The following is a 25,680-nucleotide window of genomic DNA, read 5'->3' on the forward strand; positions in this document are numbered from 1 at the left end:
AGTCAAAACAAAATTTTTTTTCCTTCCAGTAGCACCTTAAAGACCAACTAAGTTAGTTCTTGGTATGAGCTTTCGTGTGCATGCACACTTCTTCAGATATCTGTATCAGGTATCTGAAGAAGTGTGCATGCACACGAAAGCTCATACCAAGAACTAACTTAGTTGGTCTTTAAGGTGCTACTGGAAGGAATTTTTTTTTTGTTTTGACTATGATTTTACAGCAATGTTGTTGTTACGCTATTTTATTGCTGTAAACCACATGGAGATTTTTTTTGTCTTGAAATGAAATGTATTGCACACCATTTCATAATTACATCAAGGAAAGCATGCCAATAAGTTCACTATAACTTGCTAACATAGGTTTTCCCCTTGTGTGCAGTAAGTTGGTTGCTCTTACTAAAAACGTTTTACACAATTGTTACAAAGCTTGCAATACTAGCCCCATTTACCTGGAAGAAAGTCCCACTGAATTCAATAGGGCTTACAACAGAGTATACATAGTTAGGATTGTGCTGTCACTGGAAGATGTGAGCGCTATTACTGTAGAAATTTTAAAAGTAATTTTATTTTCATAATAACAGGCAAATTTGTTAGACTCATTCTCATTTAACTTTGCTGAATTAAATGCTTAGAAAATAGTGTTAGGTACAGAACTACTGAATGTAATGGGATTTTTAAAAACTACAGATGTCTATGCATGAAAACATGTAGGAAAAAGAATGAAACATTCAACAGTAACTTCACAAATTCAACATTATGCCTTTAGCCCCTCATAGAAGTTACTGTTATCTCAAAATGAAATGAAAAATAAAAATCCATTTTATTGGTTACCCAGATACAAAAATACAGTACAATATGATGAAGCAAGGCATCCACCGAGAACATTCAGCAAGTTAAGAGATTTTCACACCAAATACTTCATTACATTTTCTCTTCTATTCACAAAAGAATTAAAAGACAAATGCACAAATGGAAAACTATGTTTCTGTCTAAATGTAACCAAAGGAGCAGCAGGCAATTCTGTAAGGAAAATAAAAACAATTTTGTACAGTACTTCCAATGTTCTTCATGCTGCTCCTTGGGCAGGCAGGAAAATAACTCTACTTGGTGTAGTGTTCATGACAGAATTATTAGTTTGGTACAGTGGGCTTGGTAAAAGTTCATACTGAACAATAAAAGCAAGATTGTTGTAATCCTAAACATTAATATCTAGAAGTTCCTACTGAAATAAGCAAGACTGAGCCTGTTTATGATAAAAGGAATAGATGATTCTATTAAGACCAATGTCCTCATCACAAACCAGATACCAGCCTTTACCTCATAGAGAATAAGCAATTTAAAAAGAGTTAGGTCTTAAACTCCACTGAAACTGTGGTTTATAATATGCTCAAGGTTGAAACATTCATTCATCAGTAAGTATTTTAGCTTTATTTATCCTATAAACAGGCATTTCAATGTAAACAAGAGAGGACAGAGTTATTTATTTTGATTTCACTGTCTGAAAAATTAGATAGTATTTGATCGAACAAGTTATCAGTAGGAAAAAGATCGTATCAGTGCATCTACAATTCCTCATTGGGGAAAAAGGAGGGGGGAAAGAGTCATATATCATTTTAGATTCTGAATTGATATAAAACAGATCCCCAGTGTATTATAATTCATCTCCAAGATGTTTCTTCCTGAAAGCATCGCCTGTCAGTTTCTCTTGGGCTTCCTTCATGCCTTGGATGACTGTAATATTAAACATAAAAGATGCTTAGTACTTGGTTCAGTTCAGTTGTCATGAATTGGAGAGAAATTCAATACAGTTTGCATTTAAAACTTGCATAATTCACATTTTCTGAGACAATATGCAAACCAAAACACAGCCAACCTTCACATTTATTTTGAATTTTGCAGTGCAGTTCTCTAGCCAAGTAATATGTACAAAAAATACTGTATATACTAATGTAAAGTGTACATAAAAATGCATATATTGGTGAAAACAGCCTATAAGATTATAAAATTTTGCTGTGCAAAAAGGTGTATATCATTTATGCCAATGAATCTTCATGAGTATTTTTTAAAAAATAAATAATCACAAATTGCTGTGGAAATTTGGAGAACGGGAGAGATGAAAACAAGAAACTGAGGGTGGAATTCAACATTGCACTATGATGAACATCCCATCTGTCTAAGCATTGCTCTCTCCTCCCACAGTCTGCTGCTCTGAGGGCTCTCCTCACTGCACCCCAGCCAATTTTGGGGGGCACAGGGGAAGGAGAGAGGAAAGCCTTGTGGAAGCAGAATAACAGGGCTTGTCAGATGAACCCTGACCTACGAGAAAGCAAAGCAGACACATTCCCCCATTTCTAGAAATGCCTCCCATTTCTTAAGCTCAATTATTCCATTATCTCCTTAACAGAAGATGTGAAAAAGAACACGTCTGTCAAATCTCTTCCCTTTGACCAATATTCTGATGTAACGTAAGAGTGTTGACAGAATCCTAAACGTGTATGCTTAAACTTACACCATTTATACGCAATGGTAATCAGGTATAATTCAATATAGTTCTGAACTGTGAATAGTGAAATACAAGTTGTCAGAGAGCTGCCAGGGCTACTATAGCCATCTGAGATAAAGCCCAATTTGAACTTAATTCACATGTACCTTGTTCAGCATTGGTATAAAAGTACTTGTAGCTGGGGTTTCCTCTCTCATTTATGATCTCTGGATGGATGTTTCCACTGGGATCTACAAAAAACAGAGAGAACAAATGAAAACATCCATGTGGTGACAACAGCTGAGCAGTTCTCCAAGAGGGATAAGAAGCTGCCTCATGCCTCACCCATGAAAATGATTCTGGGAATGTAACCACCATCAGGACTAAAAGCTTCATCTTTGGGTTCCTCTTCATCCTGAAAGTTAAAAAGATAAAGAAAAGGAACATTAGGACTATTTCCACAGAAATCTATCTTTATTGTTTCTATACGTATAACCAAAGGGAAGACCCACAGCTCTGTGGAAGTGCAACTGCCTTGATTTCTCAAGCTCAACCTTTGACATTTCAAGGCATGGAGATTCATTCTGCAAGATGGACGCCACAGCTGGATATCACCCCTTGAAAGAAGGGCAAGTCACTGCAGTTGTTCATCAGTAATATTTCTTTGTGAAAACAGCAGACTATTACTTTGACAATAATAGTTTGTTCATTCATTCAACATCACAGTGGTACCTTGGTTTTAGAACAGCTTAGTTTATGAACAACTTGGAAATAGAACGCTGCAAACCTGGAAGTAGGTGTTCCGGTTTGTGAACTTTGCCTTGGAAGCTGAACATGTCCCGCTTTCTGTTGAGTGTGTTCTGTTTGTAAATTGAGTCCCCCACTGCTAATCAGAGGCTTCCTGTTGAGTGTGTTGGCTGTTCAGTCCCGAGCACCCACGCAAAACAGAGGTGATATTTGGAGCTTTTGTTTTTGCTATTTTTTTGCATTTTTGTTTGTGTGCCTTTTTCGTTGTTTTGACTGTGACTTGTTCTTCATTTTATGGCACTGACTTGTGACTGTGGCTTGTGACTTTGTTTTTGTGACTGTGTGGAACCCAGTTCAGCTACTGATTGATTGTGTGTCTGCAGAAATGGATAAAAGCCCCCCCCCCCCCATCCAAACAATGACTATCATCAGTGCACGTAGGAATAATTTTTTTAAATTTTTATCTACAATACTGTCTCATTTATTTTATAGTACAGTACATTGATTATTGCTTTCATTTTATGGATCAATGGTCTCGTTAGATAGTAAAATTCATGTTAAATTGTTGTTTCAGGGGTTGTTCTTAAACGTCTGGAATGGATTAATCCATTTTGCATTACTTTCTATGGGAAAGCACGCCTTAGTTTTGGAATGGTTTGGTTTTGGAACAGACTTCCAGAACGGATTAAGTTTGGGAACCAAGGTACCACAGTATTAAGGATGTGCAATGTAAAATAAGGGATAAATCAATGGAAGTGTTGTGCCCCCCCCCCCGAATACAGAGAATGTTTTATGTTTGCTTTCTGTATCTTCATAAATTGTCTCAGAAAGTTCCAAGGAAGAATATGGGGAAATGCTTCATTTCAGCATCTTAGCAACTATCCAACTGAAACTTACCTCAAGGTTGACCATCACGAAATTATGGGCAAGCTCTGAGATTTCCTTAGATTCCGAAAACTTTGGTTTTAAAGCTAAGAAAAGCATAGAAAGGAAAAATTAATCAGGAAAGAGAACAAGTGTCATAATTCTTACACACATGCTTCTAATCACAAGGGGCCCTAACCCAGCTAAATCAGTCTCATGGGAACAATTGTCTCATACCTAACTTGCACTCTAGATTTCAGTAGGACTTAAGCATAACTAACTTTAGTTAGATCACAGCCAAAATCAGTCATCAAAATCCTCGCATATAAATAAAAAGAAACAGAAACAGCCCTTGCTACTTTTGTTAATATACCTAATACAAAGAAAAAGTGATACAAAACAGTTGTATACAAGTACAGTGTTGCCTCACAAGACGAAATTAATTCGTTCCGCAAGTTTTTTCTTCTTGCGAGTTTTTTGTCTTGCAAAGCACGGTTTCCCATAGGAATGCATTGAAAATCAATTAAAGCGTTCCTATGGAGACCGCTTGCCAGGCTGGAGGTGCGGAGAAGGGCTTTTCTCCCCACCGCAAGCCTTCAGGCCAGGTACGGGAACAGAGGGGAAGGCAGGGGAAGGCGCGCAGCGCTTCTCCTCTGTTCCCGGGGCTTGCGGTGGGAGGAGGGTTTTTCCTCCCCACCGCCAACATTCAGAACAGCATTCAGAACAGCAATATTCTGAATGTTGGCGGTGGGAAGGAAAACCCTCCTCCCACCGCAAGTCTTCAGGACAGCCATCCGAAGGCTGGCGCGGGGAGAAGGTCTCTCCGCCCCACCGCCAGCCTTCAGAGGAAGTCCGAGGACAGTGGGGAAGACGCGCTGCGCTTCCCCGCTGTCCTGGAGATTTCCCTAAGGGCTTTCGTCTTGCGAAGGAAGCCCATAGGGAAATTTGTCTTGCGAAACGCCTCCAAAACGGAAAACCCTTTCGTCTAGCCTGTTTTCCGTCTTGCAAGGCGTTCGTCTTGCGGGGCACCACTGTATAAAAAGCCCAAAAAACATGAGCAATGCTCTGTTTTTTCAACAAAAAACACAAAATAAATGGTCACTCTTGAACTAAAAGTATTTTTACATTTTCAATGGTGTTTGAAGTAAGTTTGTTCATCAGTGTAGTACATGTCTAGTCTTTACTCTCTGAACTTTGGCTCACAGAATCCAAATAGTAAAAGCTTGGGCAGCTTTTCAACTAGCATTTAGCCACAGCTATATCTAGAAAAAAAACCTACCTTATAAGTATAGTTTTATTTATGAAGACAATACATACATGCTATGCTCTCTGTAAAATTATACTTTCTCCTACAAATGTTGTGTATCTATCCAATTAGAAGATTCTGAAGTGCTCTCAGGAAATGTTAATTTATCTTACCTTTGCAAGCACCACACCAGGATTTGTGAATGATTATCATGAGAGGCAACCCACTAAAAAAAAAAAAAAGACATTGAAATGCACCATTAATGTACTCCAGTACTCTTAAGACTTACTTCTGAGTAAACATGCACAATATTGTTCTATAAGGTGCAACTGCAGAATGAAATTTATAAAAGGAAGGGGGTTCCATTGTAGCTTCATTAAGATTAAAGATTTATTAAGAACAAGGTTAATATGTCCTACTCTTTTATACCTAATAAAAGATTAGCCAACTGTCCACCTTACAGGAAAAGGAGATGTAGTTTACTCAAGTGATTTCACCTTCAGATATGCAAATGATTTATAGGATTAAACCTGGAATTCACAATGTGAAAAGCTTTCTTAGGCACTACTATGTTTGTCAGAGGTGCGGTAAAAAAAAAAATCTAAGCAAACCTAAAAGGGAGATCACGAATAATATTTGTAGGTCTAAGAGCTGCACACTAAACTCTATGGACAATGACGAAGAAGTGCAAGTCTTTCATGTGTTGCCTTAATTGCCCAGCCATCTTCTATCCAGCCCTCACTCATATTGCCCATTTATCTAATGTTACATTTTTGAACATCACCTGCTTTGCCCACAACCCACATATGCTTGCTATTATTATTTTGTTGTGCCTTATGGGAGTACTGGGGAACCTGTAGTCCTCAATACATTGTTGGACTCCAACTCCCATCATCCCTGACTATTAGCCATGGTGGCCGGGGCTGATGGGAGTTGGGGTTCATCAACATCTGCCTTATGAAGATCACTGTACTCAGCTGGGAAAGAATCCCTTTTTATATATTACCTTATTAAAACACTAGAAGTAAACATTTATGTCTTACTACCAAGTAAGTGTGCAGAGGATTATAGCTCTAGTGTAGGGGTGGCTAACCTCTGGCTTGTGGGCCAAATTTGCTCCACCATCCCTCCCCATTTGACCCAGGAGACTGCTTCCCCCCCAAACCACGTCCCGCTGCCCCACACTTGACATCCCATGTCCTGGATGGATCCTGCATCAACTGCTTACACAGGTGATCCCTGCAGAAAGCAAGACTGAGCATCTGCTGATGTGCAAGGAGTTCAGTATTGTAATAAAGAAGCCAATTTTCCAAAGGTCTCTACATTTGTGAGCTAGTTGGGTTTTTCATTATCCAAAGTTCTTGTCCACAGCACAACTGTAACAGAAGAATGTCAGCTCCTGTTAATGGCGCAATAAGATCCAGGTCATAGCTGGATCCCTCTCCAGAGCATGCCAGAAGTCACCTTGACAGTTGGCCAAGGAAAGTGTCATTAGTCCCAGAACCTTTGAAGTTGAAGGCTTCTAACTCCTCACTGGAAGATGCACGCCAAGTATAGTAGCTACCCACAGTAGCAGCCTGTGTGCAGTGGTGGAGCCATCATCCCAACATTAGTGCTACTGAAGCTGGGGGCTGTACAGATGCGCTGGCAGGAGGACAAGATTGACTCCACTGGTGCATCCACCCCGATCTTGCTACCACCTCACCCCAGCCCTGTCCAGGTAAGCTACAGTGACACCAGTGTAAGGAGGGCGGCTCCACACAACCACACAGGTCGCAACTGGCTACTCAACTGGGGCAGTTTCTTTTCTTCTTTTCCCAAATGCACCATGGCATAGCTGAGAAACCACTGTGGAAGCTGCTATTAGTTCCAAGCACAAAATAAGCATACTCTCCCCCCCCGAATCTCACACTCCTGACATTCACCTGTGAAAATCTATCCTCAAAATATGTCACACTAAAAGCTGGAAACAACAGAAGTTGAAAGGCGCCATGTAGCATTCACAATGTGCCACCCAAGTGTTGTAAATATGACTAAAGCCCTAATCTCTATTTCTTTTCAAGCAAAACCTGTACTCAGGTATACAAGTGATCCATCACTAAAACATTTTCATATCAAAGCACAGATTGTTCCTTTAAAGCATGTTATTTCCATGTGCTAACTTAAAAACAATTAAAGAAAAGTATCAAATTAATTGCAGCAGCAGCATGAAATCCCAGCTGTATGGCTGAACTCTAGGTGATCAGTTTGTCAGTCTCTGAATAATTTCACGTCTTCTTGTGTAAGGCTGGAGATCAAGTTCTTACAAAAGGCTATTACTGGTACTAATCTGCACCTTCAGGTTTTTAGGTTGTGACTGCAATTCTTTTGCTTAAGTAATCCAGTTCCAAACACGTTTAGACAGGCCTAATTCTGCATGGGAGTCAACTGAGAGTTTTCCAGAATATTTTTTCCCTGTTGGTTTTTATTTTATTAGAATTTTTTGAACAATACTAACAGAGAGGGAAAAGTTCAATTGAATTTCCTAGGACTTACTACAAAACACACTTGGTTTAGGTTTGGACTATCTCTTTCATCAGAAGGGGAAAAGCAGCATATGCAGCTCACAACCTAAAGCAAATTCACTTTGGTATGGCAGAGGTGGTTTTTATGTATAAACTCTGCATTTTTGAGTGTAGCGATAAGCCAGGACGTTGTTTAATAGTAAGGCTAACCTTATGAAATTTACACCTCAGTTCACTTATTTGGAAGCAATTATTATGGGTAACAGGAAAATTAACTTCCAAATAAGCCAATTTTAAGGTTGTAGATCCGTTTGCACAAGATACCTGGCTGCTGCTTCCTTTTTCCCATCTTCCAGTGTCCTCCAGTGAATATGATCTCCAAAACCTTGAAAGAAAAGGGGGAATATATGTTGCATAATTTAAAGCATCAGTTACAGAAGATAAAAACAATTTTCTATATATCACCACATACGAAGAAATAAATGCTTTTAGAATGGCAATCTAAGATACCATTCCTAGGAACATCATTGAAGTTTGAAGTTATTCCAAAGCAAGCAATTCTCTTTCCTAAAGGATTAATACATATCTTTTTATTTGAACTGAACTCTGAAAGCAAAAAGGGCCCTGGAAACTGCCACACTGAGCAACTAATGACCTAGACTAGAGAAACTACAGTACTCTCTTGAAATCAACTATTTTCCCAATAGTAGATGCAAACTATAAGAATCGTATTTGTTATCACAGGTAGCTTAGGGATGATCACACCCTAAACCTTTCTGCTTATTTTTTGCAAAGCACAGGCATTTGAAAACATCAGTAAAAACAAAAGAGGAAATAAGAATTGGTATCTAACCTTTTCCTAATGCTTCCCCAGCAGAAACTGCGACAAGCAATTGGCAAAGTAGAAAAGTCGACAGCGCTGCTAACTGAACCTTCATGCTGTCTGCCAAGATCTTCACCAGGACAACTACTCCAGTCCGCACAGCGATTCTCTTAAGCAATAGTATCTGATTAAACCAAGTCAGCTTCTTTGTTTAAGAGGAAGTGATGTTATCGGAAGGATATAGGAGGCGCTTCAGAGATTTGGGTCCGGGGTATTATTATATACGCACATGTATAGTTCTCACGCTGTGCAGAAGAGTATCTTTCTTTCTCCGCTCGGAATCTACGTAGGAATTTCTAAGTGTCTACAGAGTTGTTCGTTTCTCGTGTATTTCTAAAAGGCGAACTATCCTAACTCTGGTCCGACGGTTCATGAAAGGCAAATCAGTTCCCCAGTTCGAAGCACAGTCCTGCAGCAGGCTTGCTCTGATGCAAGTCCCTCTGCGTTCAGCGAACCCTGTTCCCCAGGAAGAGCCCACGTAGGATTGGGGCCGTAGGCAAACTCAGTGGCACTTTGAAGGGGAAAGTCAGAAGCGGTGGGGAACTGATTCTTGAAAGCCCGGTTAAGTCAATTTTCAGCTTCATTCTGATCAACGAAAGGAGGAGGTTGCGGGGGGGTAGTAATCCCAAAACGCAAACAAGCTATTTCCTAACATGCGCTACTAAAACATTAATATTCTTCCACCCCAAGCTAAAGAACAGCTTGTGCGCATTGCAAAAAAAGCACCACTCCATTCCTGCTAGCTGCTCCTAAGGATGACTACAACTCCCAGCATACATTGCTTCAGAGGCATTTTTCTCTATGTCCCTCTTCCCCACCCCTGGGCACGTCTATCCTGCTGCGCTCAGTGCATTGCATTGAGGGCTGCCGTTTTATTGTCTAGGTAGGAAAAACAGAAAGGAAGGACCAGGCTGTCCTCCTCCGCCGCCGCCCGTGTTATGCAAACGAGCCTCGCTTTCTTCCAATCGGGTGAGGAGGGCGGGGCCATGGTCCCGTGGTCCGAGGCCTCCTTTCTCTGGGCCCCTTTCTACCCCCACCCCACCCCCACACCTAAGCCGCCATCTTGTTCTTGCCGCGTGTTGCCTTCGGAGGGTTCTTCGGACTGAGGTGAAAACTTCCTGCTTGACCCCCTCCGCGCCCCGTTGCCCTTGCGCCCCTCACGGTCCCCACAGGTCGAGATTGCGGTTCCTCCGCCCCACACTCCGCTGTGCCCGCGCGGAGCGCCATGGGCGGTGGGAGGGGCTGCTGGTGGGCCGGAGAGAGTGGGCCTGGCAACTGGGCGCCTGCGGGGAGCCCTAGCTCCGCTGTGGAACGCCTTCCCCGAGGTCCGGCCCTTGGAAGCAGAGCCTCCCCCCGGCCGCCACAGCGCCCGTTCAAGTCCACCCCCCACCCCCGGTCAGGGTTGGTGGGCGCGGACCCTCCGTCGCGGACACCTTCCCGCAACAGAAGCGGGCTTGCTGAGGACTAGCTCCACCTCCTCGCCCAAAGCACTTTAGGGCCAGCAGGATCCTGCGCTGGCCTAGGTCGCACTGCACCCAAAATGTGGGTTACGCCTTGGACGGGGTTCCCATCCCTGGGCGTAGGACACTGAGGAGGGCTTCCCTACTGTCCCTTAGTGTACTGGGGATGTTACTTTTTGGAATAATACGTGCCCTTTAATCCCTTAGGGAAGCCCGCACCCCTCCTCCAACAGGAATTGGCAATCTGGAGCTCTTTCACCTTCCTGTGTAGATTTTACTGCTCTGTGTTGCATCATTTGCCATGTTTTCATTTTGGAGACCTTGGGGTTTTTTGTTTTGTTCATTGCTTGCAAATGAACGTTCCTTTGTATCAAAGGCTGTATATTATCATATTTGGTTCCTCTGCTGTGCAGAGGTAGTTCTTGTTCACACCATTTTCTTTTTAAGGGCATGGAAACCTACACTTTGGATATAATAATAGAATAAGCATCTGTGAAGCTGCAAAATTCTGAAATAAGGAACATGCCTGCTGCTTCCAAAACTAAATGATGTAAATCCTACCTTCCACAACTCCTTGATTTTAACATTCTCAGTATCAATAGTTTAATTTTTCTCTAATTCCAGTGAGGAAAATGGAGATGAGGCTCCTCTGTAAGAATGTTTTCCTCCATGCTGTGGTGGATGTTCTTGTTACCCAGTTCTAGCCATTAGTTTTTCTTCTTCCTGGTAGTACTTTTGCTGATTCCACCTCTTTTGTAGATGTACTAAAGGTTCTTTAGTTCAAGGTTGAAATAAAGACCATTCCTGTTGTGTCTTTCTCTGCTTCTACTAATCTGACCTTCTTTGTACTCAGGGTTGAATCCATCATGTGGCTCTTTTATCACATTCCTTGATAAAACAAATTGTGGCTTGTTTCTGAGAACATATTTCTCCTTTTTCAACCCATCAAAGGGATAGAGCTAATGGGGGCCTTGAGAAAGGAAAGCCTTTCCATTTTCTTCATTGCCAAATGCTCAGCTACTTGTTATTTTCAACTTGAAGGAATTCTGGTTTGCAAAGTATAAGCTGCTGATTAACTTAGTTCTGTTTAGTTCAATTGCAACATGACAACTGGTTATGGGTTAGAGAATAAAATGGCACACCGCAGCTTTAACTTTTCCTGAAGCATGCACATGCCATTTGATATGGAATGTCATATTTTAAAATGAAATGAAAATCAATTTGACCCATATCCCAAAGTAAACACATTGCAGACCAAAGTGCTAGGTTTTTAATAGTTATTTGACTTATGTGTTGCTGCTGGTTGTTAACTCTCTCTGTCCTGGTCCTAGACATAGTTGCATCTTTGGGACTTAATAGTGAGCAAAAACATAGATCTAAGCAAATGTTTCCATAAATCTCATTTAAGCAGATAAGACATGGGGTTGATTGGTCAAGTGATTGTACCTTTGAAAGTGACCCAGAAACTACAACTAATCCAGAATGCGGCAGCTAGACTGGTGATTGGGTGCGGCCGCTGAGACCACATAACACCTATACTGGCTCCCAATACATTTCTAAGCACAATTCAAAGTGTTAGTGCTGACCTTTAAAGCCCTAAATGGCCTTGGTCCAGTATACCTGAAGGAGCGTCTCCACCCCCGTCATTCTGCCCGGACTCAGGTCCAGTGCAGAGGGCCTTCTGGTGGGTCCCTTGCTGTGAGAAGCCAAGTTACAGGGAACCAGGCAGAGGGCCTTCTCAGTAGGGGCACCCGCCCTGTGGAACGCCCTCCCACCAGATGTCAAAGAGAAGAACAACTACCAGACTTTTAGAAGACATCTGAAGGCAGCCCTCTTTAGGGAAGCTTTTCATGTTTAATAGACTATTGTATTTTAATATTCTGTTGAAAGCCGCCCAGAGTGGCTGGGGAAACCCAGCCAGACAGGAGGGGTATAAATAAATTATTATTATTATTATTATTATTATTATTATTATTATTATTATTAAGGGTGTGGTATGTAACATAGAAAAGGCTCAATGACTGTATATTTTCATGATTTGATTGATTGCTTCCTCATTTGTGTACTAGGACATAATGCTCACGTTGGCATTTCTATAATACAGTAAATGCATATTAGTAGTTTGTATTCCGAGTACAAAATCATAATGGGTCAATTTTGCTTGCATGTATATGCGTTTTGGATTAGGGCTGTGTTTTTAGGACCGCAAATTATCTTACGCACACTTTTTGGACCCTGGCTGATATTTAACATTGTGCTGTTATGAACATTCTCTCTGTGCAAGCATGTCAGCTTGCCAGATGGAACAATTCTCCCCTCACCTTGCCCTGCACACTACTTTGGGGTTCTCCTGACCCTTCCCAAACTAATTTTAGGGGGTTCTAAGAACGAGGAGTGGGGGGGAAACCTTGTGCAAGTGGAAGTCCTTGACAGGGCTTCCACTGATGGAACATGAATCCCTTCCACCATAAATATTTTCAGAAAAAGTGAGCTTTCCTTGTAGATTGATAATTCTACAGTCATATCTCCTCTCAGCTATAAAGGTCACCAGATAGCCTTGGACAAGTAAGTCGCTGTCTCTTAGAGTCATTTATACCACAGGATTGTTTATGAGCCACAAAATACTGCTCTGAGCTCCTTAGTGAAAGGGTAGAATATAGATGTAACCAACATGGGTGTAATATGCAGTTTCCAATATTCATTCTTTGTCACATGCTCCCAACTTCCTGATATACACTATCATGACTAACAAATGTTATGTAGATGGAAATGCAGAGACCAAGATGTGGCACCATGCAGAAAGAGGCAGGTTCAGTTCTCAATAGCTTCTGTTGTTCTGTGAGAAAAAATAAACAGTTCAGTTTGGGACATGGAAGGCAAACATTCCAGATATAGGGATTGTCCTGTCAGATGTCAGTGTGTGTGTATATGCACACTGGTATTCCTAACTGCATGCCTTTACTTTCTCACATGAGCAAATGGCAGCTGCTCATTCCTGTGTGGAGAAGTACGTGCTGGGAACCATGATATGGTGACTGCAAAACCAGTTACCAGCTGCAGGGATAGGGGTAGTGTGGAAAGCGGTCTTCTCTCCTTGAAGACAGTCCAAGGGGAAGAGCTTTTACACACACACACCCCCGCACACCCCGAGATCGTTTGGGGAATTGGAAGAGAGGTAACGTATCTTTTATTGATAGGTTGTTTGTGTGTATTCAGATACAGATGCTTGGTATTTTGAAAGACAGTGAAGTAAAAAGAGATCTGAATATGTTATAAGCATTTATGTTGTCTGTATTTATTTTTCAGATAAAGCACGATGAATCAAGAAAAGCTGGCTAAACTTCAGGCGCAGGTCCGAATAGGTGGAAAGGTATGATTGCAAGAATATAACTTCCCCCACTCCATTTATAATTATTGTATTTGTGTAAATAGAAACATAGATAGATATATATATAATATAAAAGTAATACATATGTTAGTATTTTCCAAAGTTTAGGGTTTTGTAGGGAATGTCTGTTTTCCTCAGGCTATTGCCCATTCTGATGTGCTCAGGCTGGTTCTGAGTATGTAGCTCTAGTACTGTTGGCTACATTCTTTTGAGGAGAAGAAAAAGGTTCATGTTATGTTCTTGAACTGTTTTCTTAAAAGATGAACATTTTTTCTACAAAGGCAGCATATTATGTAATTTTGAAACAGTATATCTTAGGTGCTGAAGGAGTTGTTACTGGTATTTGGGGACACAAGGCAGAAAAGAGGAAGGGCAGCAGAAATGGAATTGGTCCTTGCAGCAGGAAATGCATTGTGGTCTGAGGACCACCACCACCTTTAGCCTACTATTTTGCACCCTCACATTGTCTCCTTAATGATAATCCCCCATGAAAACTGTCACTGAATCAAGCCTCCCTTCCTTGGCGGCAATAAGTGAGAAAATTTGGAGTGGAAAGTTAGAGTAGGATTATACAAACTATACAGTAATGAAACAGGTTCTTGCCTTAAAAAAACCCCTCCTACTGCAGCACATATATTACATTTTAAGGTACTTTGAGATTATTTTGTTGTTTTTGATAAGCATTTGTGTAAGATCCATTTTTCTTCCTCTAGGAGCAATGATTTATTTTCTCAATTCTGTTTCTCAGGGTACAGCTCGTAGAAAGAAGAAGGTAGTCCACAGAACAGCCACAGCTGATGATAAAAAGCTTCAGAGTTCACTCAAAAAATTGGCAGTAAACAATATTGCTGGGATTGAAGAGGTACATCAGTATAAAACATTTTCAGTCATATATACATGATCTCCCAACTGATCAAAGGAATAATGTGAAATCTTTCTGATTTAAAAAGGGATTATCAGAAGGGGAAATGTGGGGCCTGTGGGCCAAGTCAGACCACCTAAAGAGAAGTGCCTGGTCTCTGGCAACCTTACCTCATTTTAAATGAGGTGTGGCTCAGAGTTTGTTGTGATTTCAGTGTGTGTGTGCATTGTGTGAGAGATCCTTTAATAAGACTTCTTTTAGAGTTTCATGCATGATTTCCCTTGTATAACTGAGGACATTTGTTCCATAACTTTGTGTGGGATGGTGCAGATATTACAGAGTCCCATGGAAGGGGCAGTTCATGTGACAAAATAGTCCACTTCTATCTTTCCTACCTTGCTCTCTCAAGATTCAACTTGGCATCTGATGAAGTAGGCTGTTGGCTATGAAAGCTCATGCCAATTTGCAATAAAAAGCTTACTAAGAAGTAATCTCAAGGTGCTGTCAAATATGTATATAATAATAATAAACTAGCACAACTTCCATATTACATAAATCAGGGTATTTTATTATGAGAATGAGCAGTAGAAAGTATTGGGCTCACATGCAGCCTCCTTTGCTCCTCCCCCCCCCCACCCCCTTCTTCTAAAATGAGGGAAGAGTAGAAGTGTCCTGTTCTGGCTTGCAGCAAATTGTGGTTTGTCCTCAAAACAAGGATACACACAAACCATGGTTTATCTTCACTTGACAGCACACTACGGGTTGCTGCAATCTAGAAGCAGAAGCTTTACTCTCATCTCATGTATGAAATAAGAGAGAAGGGTTGGAGGGCATCTGCAAGCCTGACGATTGGCACTGCTCGTTCTCTAAAGGACAAACTGTGTTTTGGCATTATGTCTGAATTAAGATACACACAAGATGCAAAGTTTTAATTGGAAAACACAAGTCAGATTGTTGCTTAACTGTGATCCTGGGCACATTTACTTGGAAACAAGTTCCTTTGAAACAAAAGGTTTTATTCTAAGTAACTTTACGTCCCTTTTCTAAAGGCATTTTATATGAAAGTAACTGCGAGTCTTCTAGATGAGTAAGTAGAACCTTTTTGCCCCACTATCTACATGTGGAAATAGTATTATGTGGAATGGTATTATATTTGTTTACTACATTACATTTCCCCCCAAAGCAGCATGCATAGTGTTTCCAGGCAGTCTTCCAGATAGAAGCTGGCTGGATCTAGACCTGCTTAGCTTCAGCAGGGTCCAGGCTATGATAGGGAGCCATTCCTTCCACTAGGCAAGTTGCTTTAAGCAGATGTTTGAGAGAGCAGGGAAACGGCTGCTATCCTGCTGTAACAAGTCTTGTTATTGTGTTGAGTGTTTTGGCCCACTTCCAAAGGACAGCCCTGTTCTGTAGTGGTCACAGTGTTCTGAAGAGGACATGATGGGCCTCAATATGGACTGGAGAAAGAGTATGGGTGGCACTTGGACATGTGTCCATATAGGAGCAATAAATAGGAGCATTAAACAAAGGGCAGAGTGGAATGCTATCCAGGGGACACCCATCATTTAAACCAATTTGAAAGTTATAGTTTCTCCAGAATTTTAGTTTTGTAGATCCTCAGAGCTCTTTGTTATTTTTGTGAGAAAGCTGAGGATATATCAGTGCAATGGCATAGCTCAGTCTTTCACAATGATCATGTCTTTTTCAGGAAAACACCAAATATACAACATTTCTGGACTAATATATAGTGCTCATTTTCAGACATTGCTGGGCACATGCATATCTAATTGAGCATGGCATAACACACCCATAGAATAATTGTGCGCTTAAAAAACAACAACACCAAGTTTACACCATCTGTGGACTAATAAATAATGGTCACTTATATAAACTGCAGAAATTTTTGACTATGCCACTGTATTATATTAGTTTCCAGACTTCTTTGCAATGAATGGAAAGCAAGGGCAGTTAAAACATGTTTGAAACAAGTTTATTTTGGTATTGTAAAGATGCCTTATGCCTATATGCCTTATGTTTCTTAGCTTGGAAGTGTAAAGTGCGATATTTACATCAAAATTCCAGAGTATGAAAGCTGTGCCTCTTATTTCTTTTTTTATCTTGAGAAATGTTACTTTCCTTTTATATTGTTTTTGGAACTAGCATGACTTAGTTAAATGCTTAGGACTCTGATACTTCAGTTATGTGTTAATCTGAATTCTTATTGCTTTACAAAATCTTACACTTCCAACTGATGTAATTATAAACTATATACATTGATGATAGTGTTTATAAATCTGTTTTACAGTTAGTCAGGCCTAAAATTGGGTGTGCAACTCCTTAGAGTGGATGCTAACTGTTACAAAATTAAAAAAATGGTGGTTCTTTTCTTCCTTGATAGAACTTTTTTTGAATATTAATTAAGATGAATGAATTTTAATAGATCTATGTTTAAAACAGGTGAATATGATAAAAGATGATGGAACAGTTATTCATTTCAACAATCCCAAGGTCCAGGCTTCGCTTTCTGCAAACACATTTGCAATTACTGGTCATGCTGAAGCTAAACCAATTACGGAAATGCTGCCTGGCATCTTAAGCCAACTGGGTGCTGACAGCTTAACAAGTCTCAGAAAGTTAGCTGAACAGTTCCCAAGGCAAGGTAGGTATCCCTGTCTGAGACATGGAGCTGGTTTTTTTCAGCCTTGTTTGTTAGCATAAAATTCCTGATCAATAGTAAGGGTCAGCTTTTCTTGTGCATAGGACTTTCTGCTTTTTATTCCACCCTCCCCCCCCCATTCCTAACTTCACTAGAGCATTTCTAATAGTATAGAACAGGGACGTCCAACTCCTAAGAGACTGCGATCTATTCACAGAATAAAAAACTGGCGATCTATTCACAGAATAAAAAACCCCCTTGGGGGGTGGGTTCAGGTCAAAGTTGTTGAACTTTTTTTAGGGCTCCATCTTCCTTTCCAGTGGAAATGGGAGGGGGGCAGGTGCTCTTGCCACCACAAAGGAAAGGGAGCCCACAATCGACCAGTAGATCCCGATCAACCTGTTGAACAACCCTGGTATAGAACTCTGCAATTCTGTGCATGTTTATTTAGAAGTCCCACTGTGTTTAGTGGACCTTGTTGATAGATAAGTACAGTGGTGCCCCGCAAGACGAATGCCTCGCAAGACGAAAAACCCGCTAGACGAAAGGGTTTTCTGTTTTTCGATGCGCTTCGCAAGACGAATTTCCCTATGGGCTTGCTTCGCAAGACGAAAACGTCTTGCGAGTCTTGCGATTTTTTTCGCCTTTCCCCCCCTTTTTCTAAGTCGCTAATAGCCTTTTAGCCGCTAATCTGCTAAGCCTTTAATAGCCACTAATCCGCTAATAGCGCTAATCCGCTAATCGGGTTGCTTCGCAAGACGAAAAAACTGCTAGACGAAGAGACTCGCGGAACGGATTATTTTCGTCTTGCGAGGCACCACTGTATGCATAGGATTGCAGCATTTACTTAATATCAAGTTTTCCATAATTTCCTTATTATTGTTAATAATAATGTTGTTGTTATTTATTATTATATGTATCCCACCCTTCACCCGTTGATCTCAGGGCGGTTCAAACATAAAAATACAAGATGAAAACATAAAATAAATAATAGACACAAGAACAAAAAAAAAAACCCCGACCAATAAATCCACCACCCCTCCCTTACTTTCCTCATTTGTAATAACTATATGGATACCTTGTATTGCTTTGTCGTTTCCCCAAACCATTAACTAAAGGCTTCTAAATGTGGGAAATGCTTTGAAAATTGCATTAACCATCAGATAGCTATGTGAATGTACTTTGGAGCTCCATGAGCAGAATGTTGTAACGGAAGGAGAAAATGAAGGTTTGGGGTATAACCTGAGTGTTGAACTTGTGTCTGATTAAAAACAGTATAATAATTGTCAGTCTGATTAAAGACTTAACAACACAATCCTGTGCCTGCCTACTCAGAAGTAAGTCCAGTTGACATGAGTGGGACTCGCTCCCAGATACATGTATAAAGGGAACTATCACAGATGCTGCTTTTCAAGAGCTCAGGGGGGCAAGCATTGTAAACCCTATTTGTCCTCATAGCAATCTTATAGGGAAAGTTAGGCTGAAAGACAGTGACTCCCTTGGGGCCATTTAATGAGTTTCATGACAGGGTACATTGAGAGGTAAACAGAGTTCTCTTTTTTATTATTTTGATTTATTAGATTTATATACAGTACTGCCTTTCTAAGGTATCAGGGTGGTTCACTGAATAAAAACATGAAGGCAGTTCCTTTATCACTTGACACTTGTACAGAGCAATGGAAGCTATTATAAAAATATTACCCTAATAGAAGAACAAAAAACCCCACCATGTTGGTTACAAGCATATGGATTTACTCACATACTTGTAGTTGAATTATCTCTATATTAGTGAAACTTTCCTCAGTTTTTTTGTATTGCAGCCTCAAAGCCCAATCCAAAGACTTGCCCCATTGGCATTTAGGATGGGAAGTACTAAAACCTACATCAGCATAGACTGTAAAGATTTTACACCGAGAAAGCATACTGGGTAGACTGTTATGAGGAATTCAGGAGAGATGCTTGCTGTTTGACTAAATTGGAGATACAGTGGAACCTTGGGTTTCGATCGTCTCCATTGACAAATGTATCAGAAGCCGAATGCCGAAAACCCGGAAATAAATGCTTCCATTTTCAAACGTGCCTTGGAAGTCGAACTTCCGAAACGGCAGCTTGTTTGAGTTTTCAGTTTTCAAACATTTCAGAAGTCTTAACAGTCTCCCGGAACGGATTATGTTTGAAAACCGAGGTTCCAGTGTAATATTATATGTATTGGTCATTTTGTGTTAAATATCACAGGGTATATGGCATCACCAGTTGTGTGTCTGCTGCACTACTTATAAAGAGGTTTTATTCAGTCAGAACCAGTAATTGTTGTCTACAAACATTTGAGTGATAACTTCATAGAAGTTTGCAAAAATAATGATTCTTGTAAATTTCTGCTTGTAATTTATTAATTTTCCACTGCCACTGTTTGCATAAAACCTATTTTATTTGCAAAGTTGCACTTCTTTTTTGTGCTCTAAACTGTGACCCTTTCCTTATGCATGCTGAATTTGTTTCTTAAATTGATAGAATTTTGTTAATTACTATATCAATAATTGTATTTTCTTTTCTAGTGTTGGATAGCAAAGTACCAAAATCAGAAGATATTGATGAAGAAGATGATGACGTTCCTGGTAAGATTATTCTACTTAACCTTTAAATTATTTACCATGTATCTGCTTGACTGAGCACGTGACAATGTTTTTGTTAATTTGAGAATCTACTTGGTGGGTTAATCACAGATACAAAGGGAAAGTTCTTCATAGGAATTTCATGCTGTACATCCTGGAGCACATAACTGTCACGGGACCGACCCCAGGAAACCACAAGCTTTTGCAGAAGGATTTGTATCTGCTGCTATGCCTTTGGTTCCTAGAGACTTAGGCACCTCTCAGATGGGGTGAGAAACTTAACTAGTGGATTCTGTGAGGGAATAATATTTTAAGAACAAGCAGAAAAAGAGGTTTACTGTAATGAATAGGAAGGCTATTAATGGTTGTATCTGTGTTGTATAATCTGTCTTTCAAAATCCTTTTAAATATTGCTCGCTACATAAATTAAACGTTGAGTTGAGTTTGAGTCACTTAGCCCCTCAATTTTGTAGAAGGGTCTCACACAAGACTGCAATAATTTTCAAATAGGTCTAGATTTCATGAAGCGTAGCCATCATTGGTGAACATTTGAGAAATTAATATAAGGCAAAATACAGGTTGCATGTGTTGATTGCAGCTCAGAGGTCAATTGTCTATAAGCCATAGTTGTTATCATCCCAATTTGATTAGGGGTTGCAGTCCCATGCATCCTGACATGTGAGTGAGCTCTTTTGTATGCGGAGGGGGCTTACTTGTAAGCAAGCATTGGATTGTACTATAGATCATTTTTGTTTAATGCCTACATGTTTGCTGGCATAACAACAGACATCAGTCTAGGAGCTGCCATGTTGCCTGATAGCAGGCATAGGAAGAGACTAACAGAATTATTTTTCCAGTGCTGACCAGATGTAATTGTAAGTCACCCCATAGAAATACTAGGGCCTAGTCACCGTTAGACAAAAGAGAACGTCTTGTAATTGCTTTGAGGTTTTGAGATAAAAATGATGTAGGAAGAATGTTCATTATACCATAGTCTTTTAGATAAAACATACATTTTAATAAAAAACATTTCTCTTTGGCTCTCCTATTGAATGTTACTGTATTATACTTTCCATGTTTTTCAGATCTTGTAGAAAACTTCGATGAAGCATCAAAAAATGAAGCTAATTAATTCATTAATAGTTCTGGAAGTTGACATGGACTAGATTTAAGAAATCAGCTGTGTGGTTCCAAAGTTTTACAGAAACAGTGAACATTACCCGTTTAATAGTTCAATAATATAAAATATTTTGTATTTTAATTATGCTGCTTGTTCAGCAATTCCTGTTGGTTGATTTTTGCATTTTGCACTTACTCCCAGGATCTACCTTTTCAGTTAAAAAGGAAAAAAAAACAAATAATACATTTTCAGTGCAGATTAAGGGGTGTGTGCATGTGTGTGTATGTGTGTATGTGGCTTTGCGTACAGTGGCGAGGAAATCGGTGAACAGATCTATTCGACTTTCCCTTCCCCCTTGAAAGTAGAAATAAAATGAGTCTTTAACTTGGTTAAAGGAACCTTTATTGTTGCAACCAAACAGTTCACATAGAATAGTGATAACTTAAGTCTTGCTTGTCCACATTTCATGAACTCCAGAAACCATTTACTAATTAACATTTGAGTTTAATTTTCTTCATTAACTATTGTATTTACATTTGTATTCCTCTTCCATATTCACAGTGTATATGTGCAGTTTCCACCCGCCTCCTTTTGATTCTAAATTGTACCAAAGACAGGGTATTAATTAACAAACATGTTTGTTGCAACATTTTAAAAAAATATATATACTTAAGAGCTTGGTTTTCCCCATCCATTTTAAAACCCTTCGCTCATTCACCTTAATATTTAACTTGGGTTGCATTCACATGTTATGGAGTAATCTACTTTGCCTTGGATAAACAGCCTATCCTGTGAAGTCCTGCCTGTTTATGCCGAGCAAGTGTCAACCCTGCTCTTACGGCATAATTTTTGTAAACATCTGTAAGAAGCCTGATTATATTCTTGCTCTGGGTTTCTGGGAGAAGATAAGAATGTCCTAGACTTTGATAAAGGTTGGAGGCTACAGTCTACTCGAAGTGCTGAATCAGATGCCTTGGTAGCTTCTCTTTGGTACAATTAGCTGTTTTTGAAACACACCTCTCTTCAAAGCACCCAATGCTGTTTGACCCTTTTCATCTCAGATAAGCAGTGCCTCTGGGCATATTTTCCAGTGGTGTTGCTTACTTTTAGAGGAGTCTGTCTCATATCCTCTGTTTTTCAGTAGGAGATAGTGCATCATGGTGCACTGTAAAATAATTTTTTTGGAAGAGGTGAAACTGTTGTGGATGTTACCAGACAGCTCCCAAGGGCAAATGAGCCACTGTCATATTTCAGGACACTAGAATCTGGAAGTGTAGTTTGGATTATACAGGACAAGGAAAGTGCCATTGCTTGTATTGTGTTGTGTTTTGCATAAATTGTCCAGCAACAGGCTTAAAACATTAATTTTGAGGTTTGGAACCTGTTATCTGCAACCTACTTTGGGTGGATACAATGGTTACAGTCACTTTTGAAAACAAAAGCCCTCCTCTGGTGGCGCAGAGGATAGTGGCTATATCATAGGTACAGCGCAGTATTTTCTGAACCTTCCTTCAAACTGCTCAATGTGAAGCTCTTCCTAGCAGTTCTTCAAAGGTGATTGGTGTAATGCAGTTGAGCATCATTTTAACCTTTGTTAAGGGCAGCTGCGGCGCGGGAAAGCCATCTTTCTTACCTTTCTTTGGTGTACCTTTGAGACATATCTGCTTTCTGTGTATATACACCCAGCGACTATAAAGTTTGAGGCTATCAGTATGTCAGCATTCTAGTGACATCAAGCTGAACCACGAAAGCAGAGCTTTTAGTGGTTTGTCACCTGGACTGCTCACTTGATTTTATAGATTTGTTTGGTTTTCTTGTTCTATTTTATATAAAACGTGGATCTTAATAAAATAATTCAAAAGAGGCAATGTTCCCTCTTGTGTGTTATCTCCTCCTAACAACAACACTGATAGAGGGACAGAACGTGGTTACAGGTGATGCTTTAACCAGCAGTACACTTGCCATGCTATATTTTTTGAATATTTCTTCTTTCTGCACATGTGCAAATAAAGGGCATAGTTCCTTTAAGCATATTTGCTGTCCCATGAGACAGCAAATGAACATGTAGAAATGTTTTTGCAGAGAGTTTTTAACTGATCAATATGGCTGAAGCTCACATAATTTCACAGTTATTCTGTCCTTATAACTAGCATTTTTAGTTCAGCTGTTAATAATTTACTTAATGAAGATCTGAAACATAAATTTAATTTCTTGTCCAGAATTAGGAAATACTTCAGAATAGTAAAGGGCAGGCATTTGGAATAAGTTTCAATTCCTTTTACCAACAAAGCGCACACAAATCTCCAGCTTTAAACTTTCCTTTTGCCAATTTATTTGTAATCCTTATTCATACTTGTGTTTGGAAATCAGCAATTATCTTGCATAGTGATTACTTTTTACTGTATGCCAAGAACTGTTGACCACTTAATTGTTTTTTGCCGACGTTCTATAGCTTATTGAAAACCATTAAACTGATCATAACTGAAGACGTGAACTATCAAGACTGTTCTGATACCACCTAGTCTCCTTTTGGCACTTGAGACCCAACAGCCTACTGGAGCTGACCATCAAGGCAAACCTTCCACTTCCATTGCTATGAGATGCATTGATTAGACACAGCAACACAGTTGTAGAGGGTTTGTTTGCTTTTTTGTTCACGTCAAATATTTGAGTAAATAATAGAATTTGTAACCCCCATAAAGTTTTCATTAATTTAGCAATGTACTGGCACCTATGATACTATGTAGTGTCTTGAAGGTTAAACAATTATTAAAGCAATTCATTGAAATATAAAATATGCGTTGCTGGCACCCTGGTCTTAGACTTCTAAATGTTGAAGTAGGTCCTATTGATGTGAATGGAGCTTACTTCTGAGTGTGTTTTATTTGAATCAATAGTCTAATAAGCAGAATCAGTTTAAATAGGTTTTCCTATGACTCTTAGAACCAGGGGGCAGGATGCTGCCATAGGATGCTGAGAACATCCTCTATGAGCATAGGGCTCCCTGGAATGGCAGTGTCCTGATGCCAGTTCAACCAGAAATGGGGGTTTTGGGGGAGGCCTCGGATCTGCTAGTTCCAAACCCTCCTTGTTCCCCTTGCACCGAGTGTACTTCTTTTCCTTACCATTAATGAAAATAGGAAAGAGGTTGATGGGAAGAGGAAACCTTGTAGGTCTACACCTGCCACATTCTCCCCTGGTCACAGGGCTATGGTTGTAGCAAATACTCCACCACAGATCTCCTCCTCATGGGAACATAGGATTACTCCATTTGTTAGCATAGTTTAACCTCAGTGCAGAGAGCCATAATATATTTTAAGCCCTCTGCAGAAGCACTTGTGTAGTCCCACTTATATTTGAAACAAAGTATTAGATCATAGTACAGTCGACTCCGCTTACGCAGGGGTTACCGGGGTAGCCGATATAAAGCCACAATTGCCTCTACAGTAGTCAAAACACACTCCTTACACCTCTAAACATGCTCAAGGTCACTGAACAAACTCCTTGCATCTCCCAGTGCTGTTCCAAGTGATACCCCCTTCTTATTTTTATGTGGTCAAATACATAAAGCTGAATTTGCACAAGTTAAATGCTTGTAAGTTGCAAGGCAACTAGTTAACTAGCTTGTTAACTTGTTTCCCAGCATCTCAGTAGAATCAATATGTATTATTTCTAAAAGAATACATTATTTAGAACACGAAATTATATTACAGTCAGTCCATTGGTCCATCTTCTTCAATATTGATGAAACTGATTGGGTAAGGGCTTCCAATATTCCGGGATTCTTTCCCAGCCCTACCTGAAGGTGCCAGGAATTGAACCTGGGATGTTTTGTATGCAAGGTGTGGGCTGATCCACTGAGATACATAGCCCGTCTCCGTAACCTATGGAAACTCAAAAGAGCCAGAGAGCACATCTGGATACTAAACATCTTACTGCTGAAATCTAGTTGCTGTGCATTTTTCATGAAATGTGGTTTTAGGACAATATGGTCTGAAGAATTCTGATTATGCCCTGTGTTTACGGTATCACATTCTGCTAGCATAATACTTATCTGTGTTGTAGTGACTGCAGGAGAACTTAAGTTTCCCTTCCTGTCAGCAGATGAACTTTATTTTGCCCTTGTCCTTTTGTTTTATCTTGTGTTCCTGTTCCTTCACAGATATTAATTTGAGGGAAAGCGGGTTTAGGGATAGAAAGACAATATAACCACTACACATTTTGAAAAGGGAGCAGAAGGAAAGAATAATCATGTTTGTTGCACATAAGAGCTGATGCAGGTTACCGGTATATATTGTACGGTTGTTAAGATCCTTGGATAGCTGTACATGTGCAAATAAGACACAAAGCTACTACAAATAAAAGTGCAAAATTAAAATTACTAATTGTGTGTGTGTTCTTGCAGATTTTTTTTTCTGATTGTAGGAGAGGCAACAGGAAATTATAGGGAGAGAACCACTTAAACCGTATAGAAACTATTCATGTATGTTACTACAGGGCAAGAATATTACCCCAAAATTGAAAAAAGTAGAAGCAAAGGAAGAATGGATACAAAAACTTATTGAATATGTAGAAATGGCAAAATTTACCAGAAAAATAACTCAATATAACAAACTTTTTATAAAAGAATGGAAATGGAGTATTGAATATTTACAGATAAATTGTAAACAGATAAGAACATTGGCAGGATTATAGTAATAACCTGCAGTTTCATCAGAGTATATATTTAAAGTAGAAGAATAAATGAACATGTTAATTAGGATATGCAGAAGACATTAAAAATAAATTTAAGGAACCGCAGAAAAGAGGGAAGGAAGTCAAGTTTTGAAATGTTAACATTATTGTTAAATTAGTGA

At 39.7% G+C, this 25,680-nt stretch overlaps 2 protein-coding genes across 3 annotated transcripts; one reads left to right on the plus strand and one right to left on the minus strand.

Moving 5' to 3' along the window:
• Positions 1-796: 796 nt before the first annotated feature.
• On the minus strand, positions 797-8,827 carry TXNDC12 (thioredoxin domain containing 12). Its single transcript, XM_083742578.1, has 7 exons — positions 8,697-8,827; positions 8,168-8,228; positions 5,513-5,565; positions 4,127-4,200; positions 2,828-2,897; positions 2,650-2,733; positions 797-1,731 (listed from the first exon to the last, which is right to left on the minus strand). Exons 1-7 carry the CDS (start codon positions 8,779-8,781, stop codon positions 1,652-1,654), a joined length of 507 nt encoding a protein of 168 aa, XP_083598704.1. The 5' UTR covers positions 8,782-8,827; the 3' UTR covers positions 797-1,651.
• A 736-nt stretch (positions 8,828-9,563) lies between these two features.
• On the plus strand, positions 9,564-25,205 carry BTF3L4 (basic transcription factor 3 like 4). 2 transcript variants are annotated; one of them, XM_083742581.1, is made up of 6 exons: positions 9,564-9,695; positions 13,493-13,556; positions 14,323-14,436; positions 16,894-17,095; positions 19,648-19,707; positions 20,790-25,205. In XM_083742581.1, the coding sequence occupies exons 2-6, from the start codon at positions 13,503-13,505 to the stop codon at positions 20,834-20,836; spliced, it is 477 nt and encodes a 158-aa protein (XP_083598707.1). In that variant the 5' UTR covers positions 9,564-9,695; positions 13,493-13,502; the 3' UTR covers positions 20,837-25,205. The 2 variants fall into 2 exon arrangements, with proteins under 2 accessions (XP_083598707.1, XP_083598706.1); XM_083742580.1 differs by lacking the exon at positions 9,564-9,695 and adding an exon at positions 9,700-9,833.
• The last annotated feature ends 475 nt before the right edge of the window (positions 25,206-25,680 follow it).

This window comes from Podarcis gaigeae (assembly GCF_964106915.1).
Source record: "Podarcis gaigeae genome assembly, chromosome: 6".
NCBI classification, from domain to species: Eukaryota; Metazoa; Chordata; class Lepidosauria; order Squamata; family Lacertidae; genus Podarcis; species Podarcis gaigeae.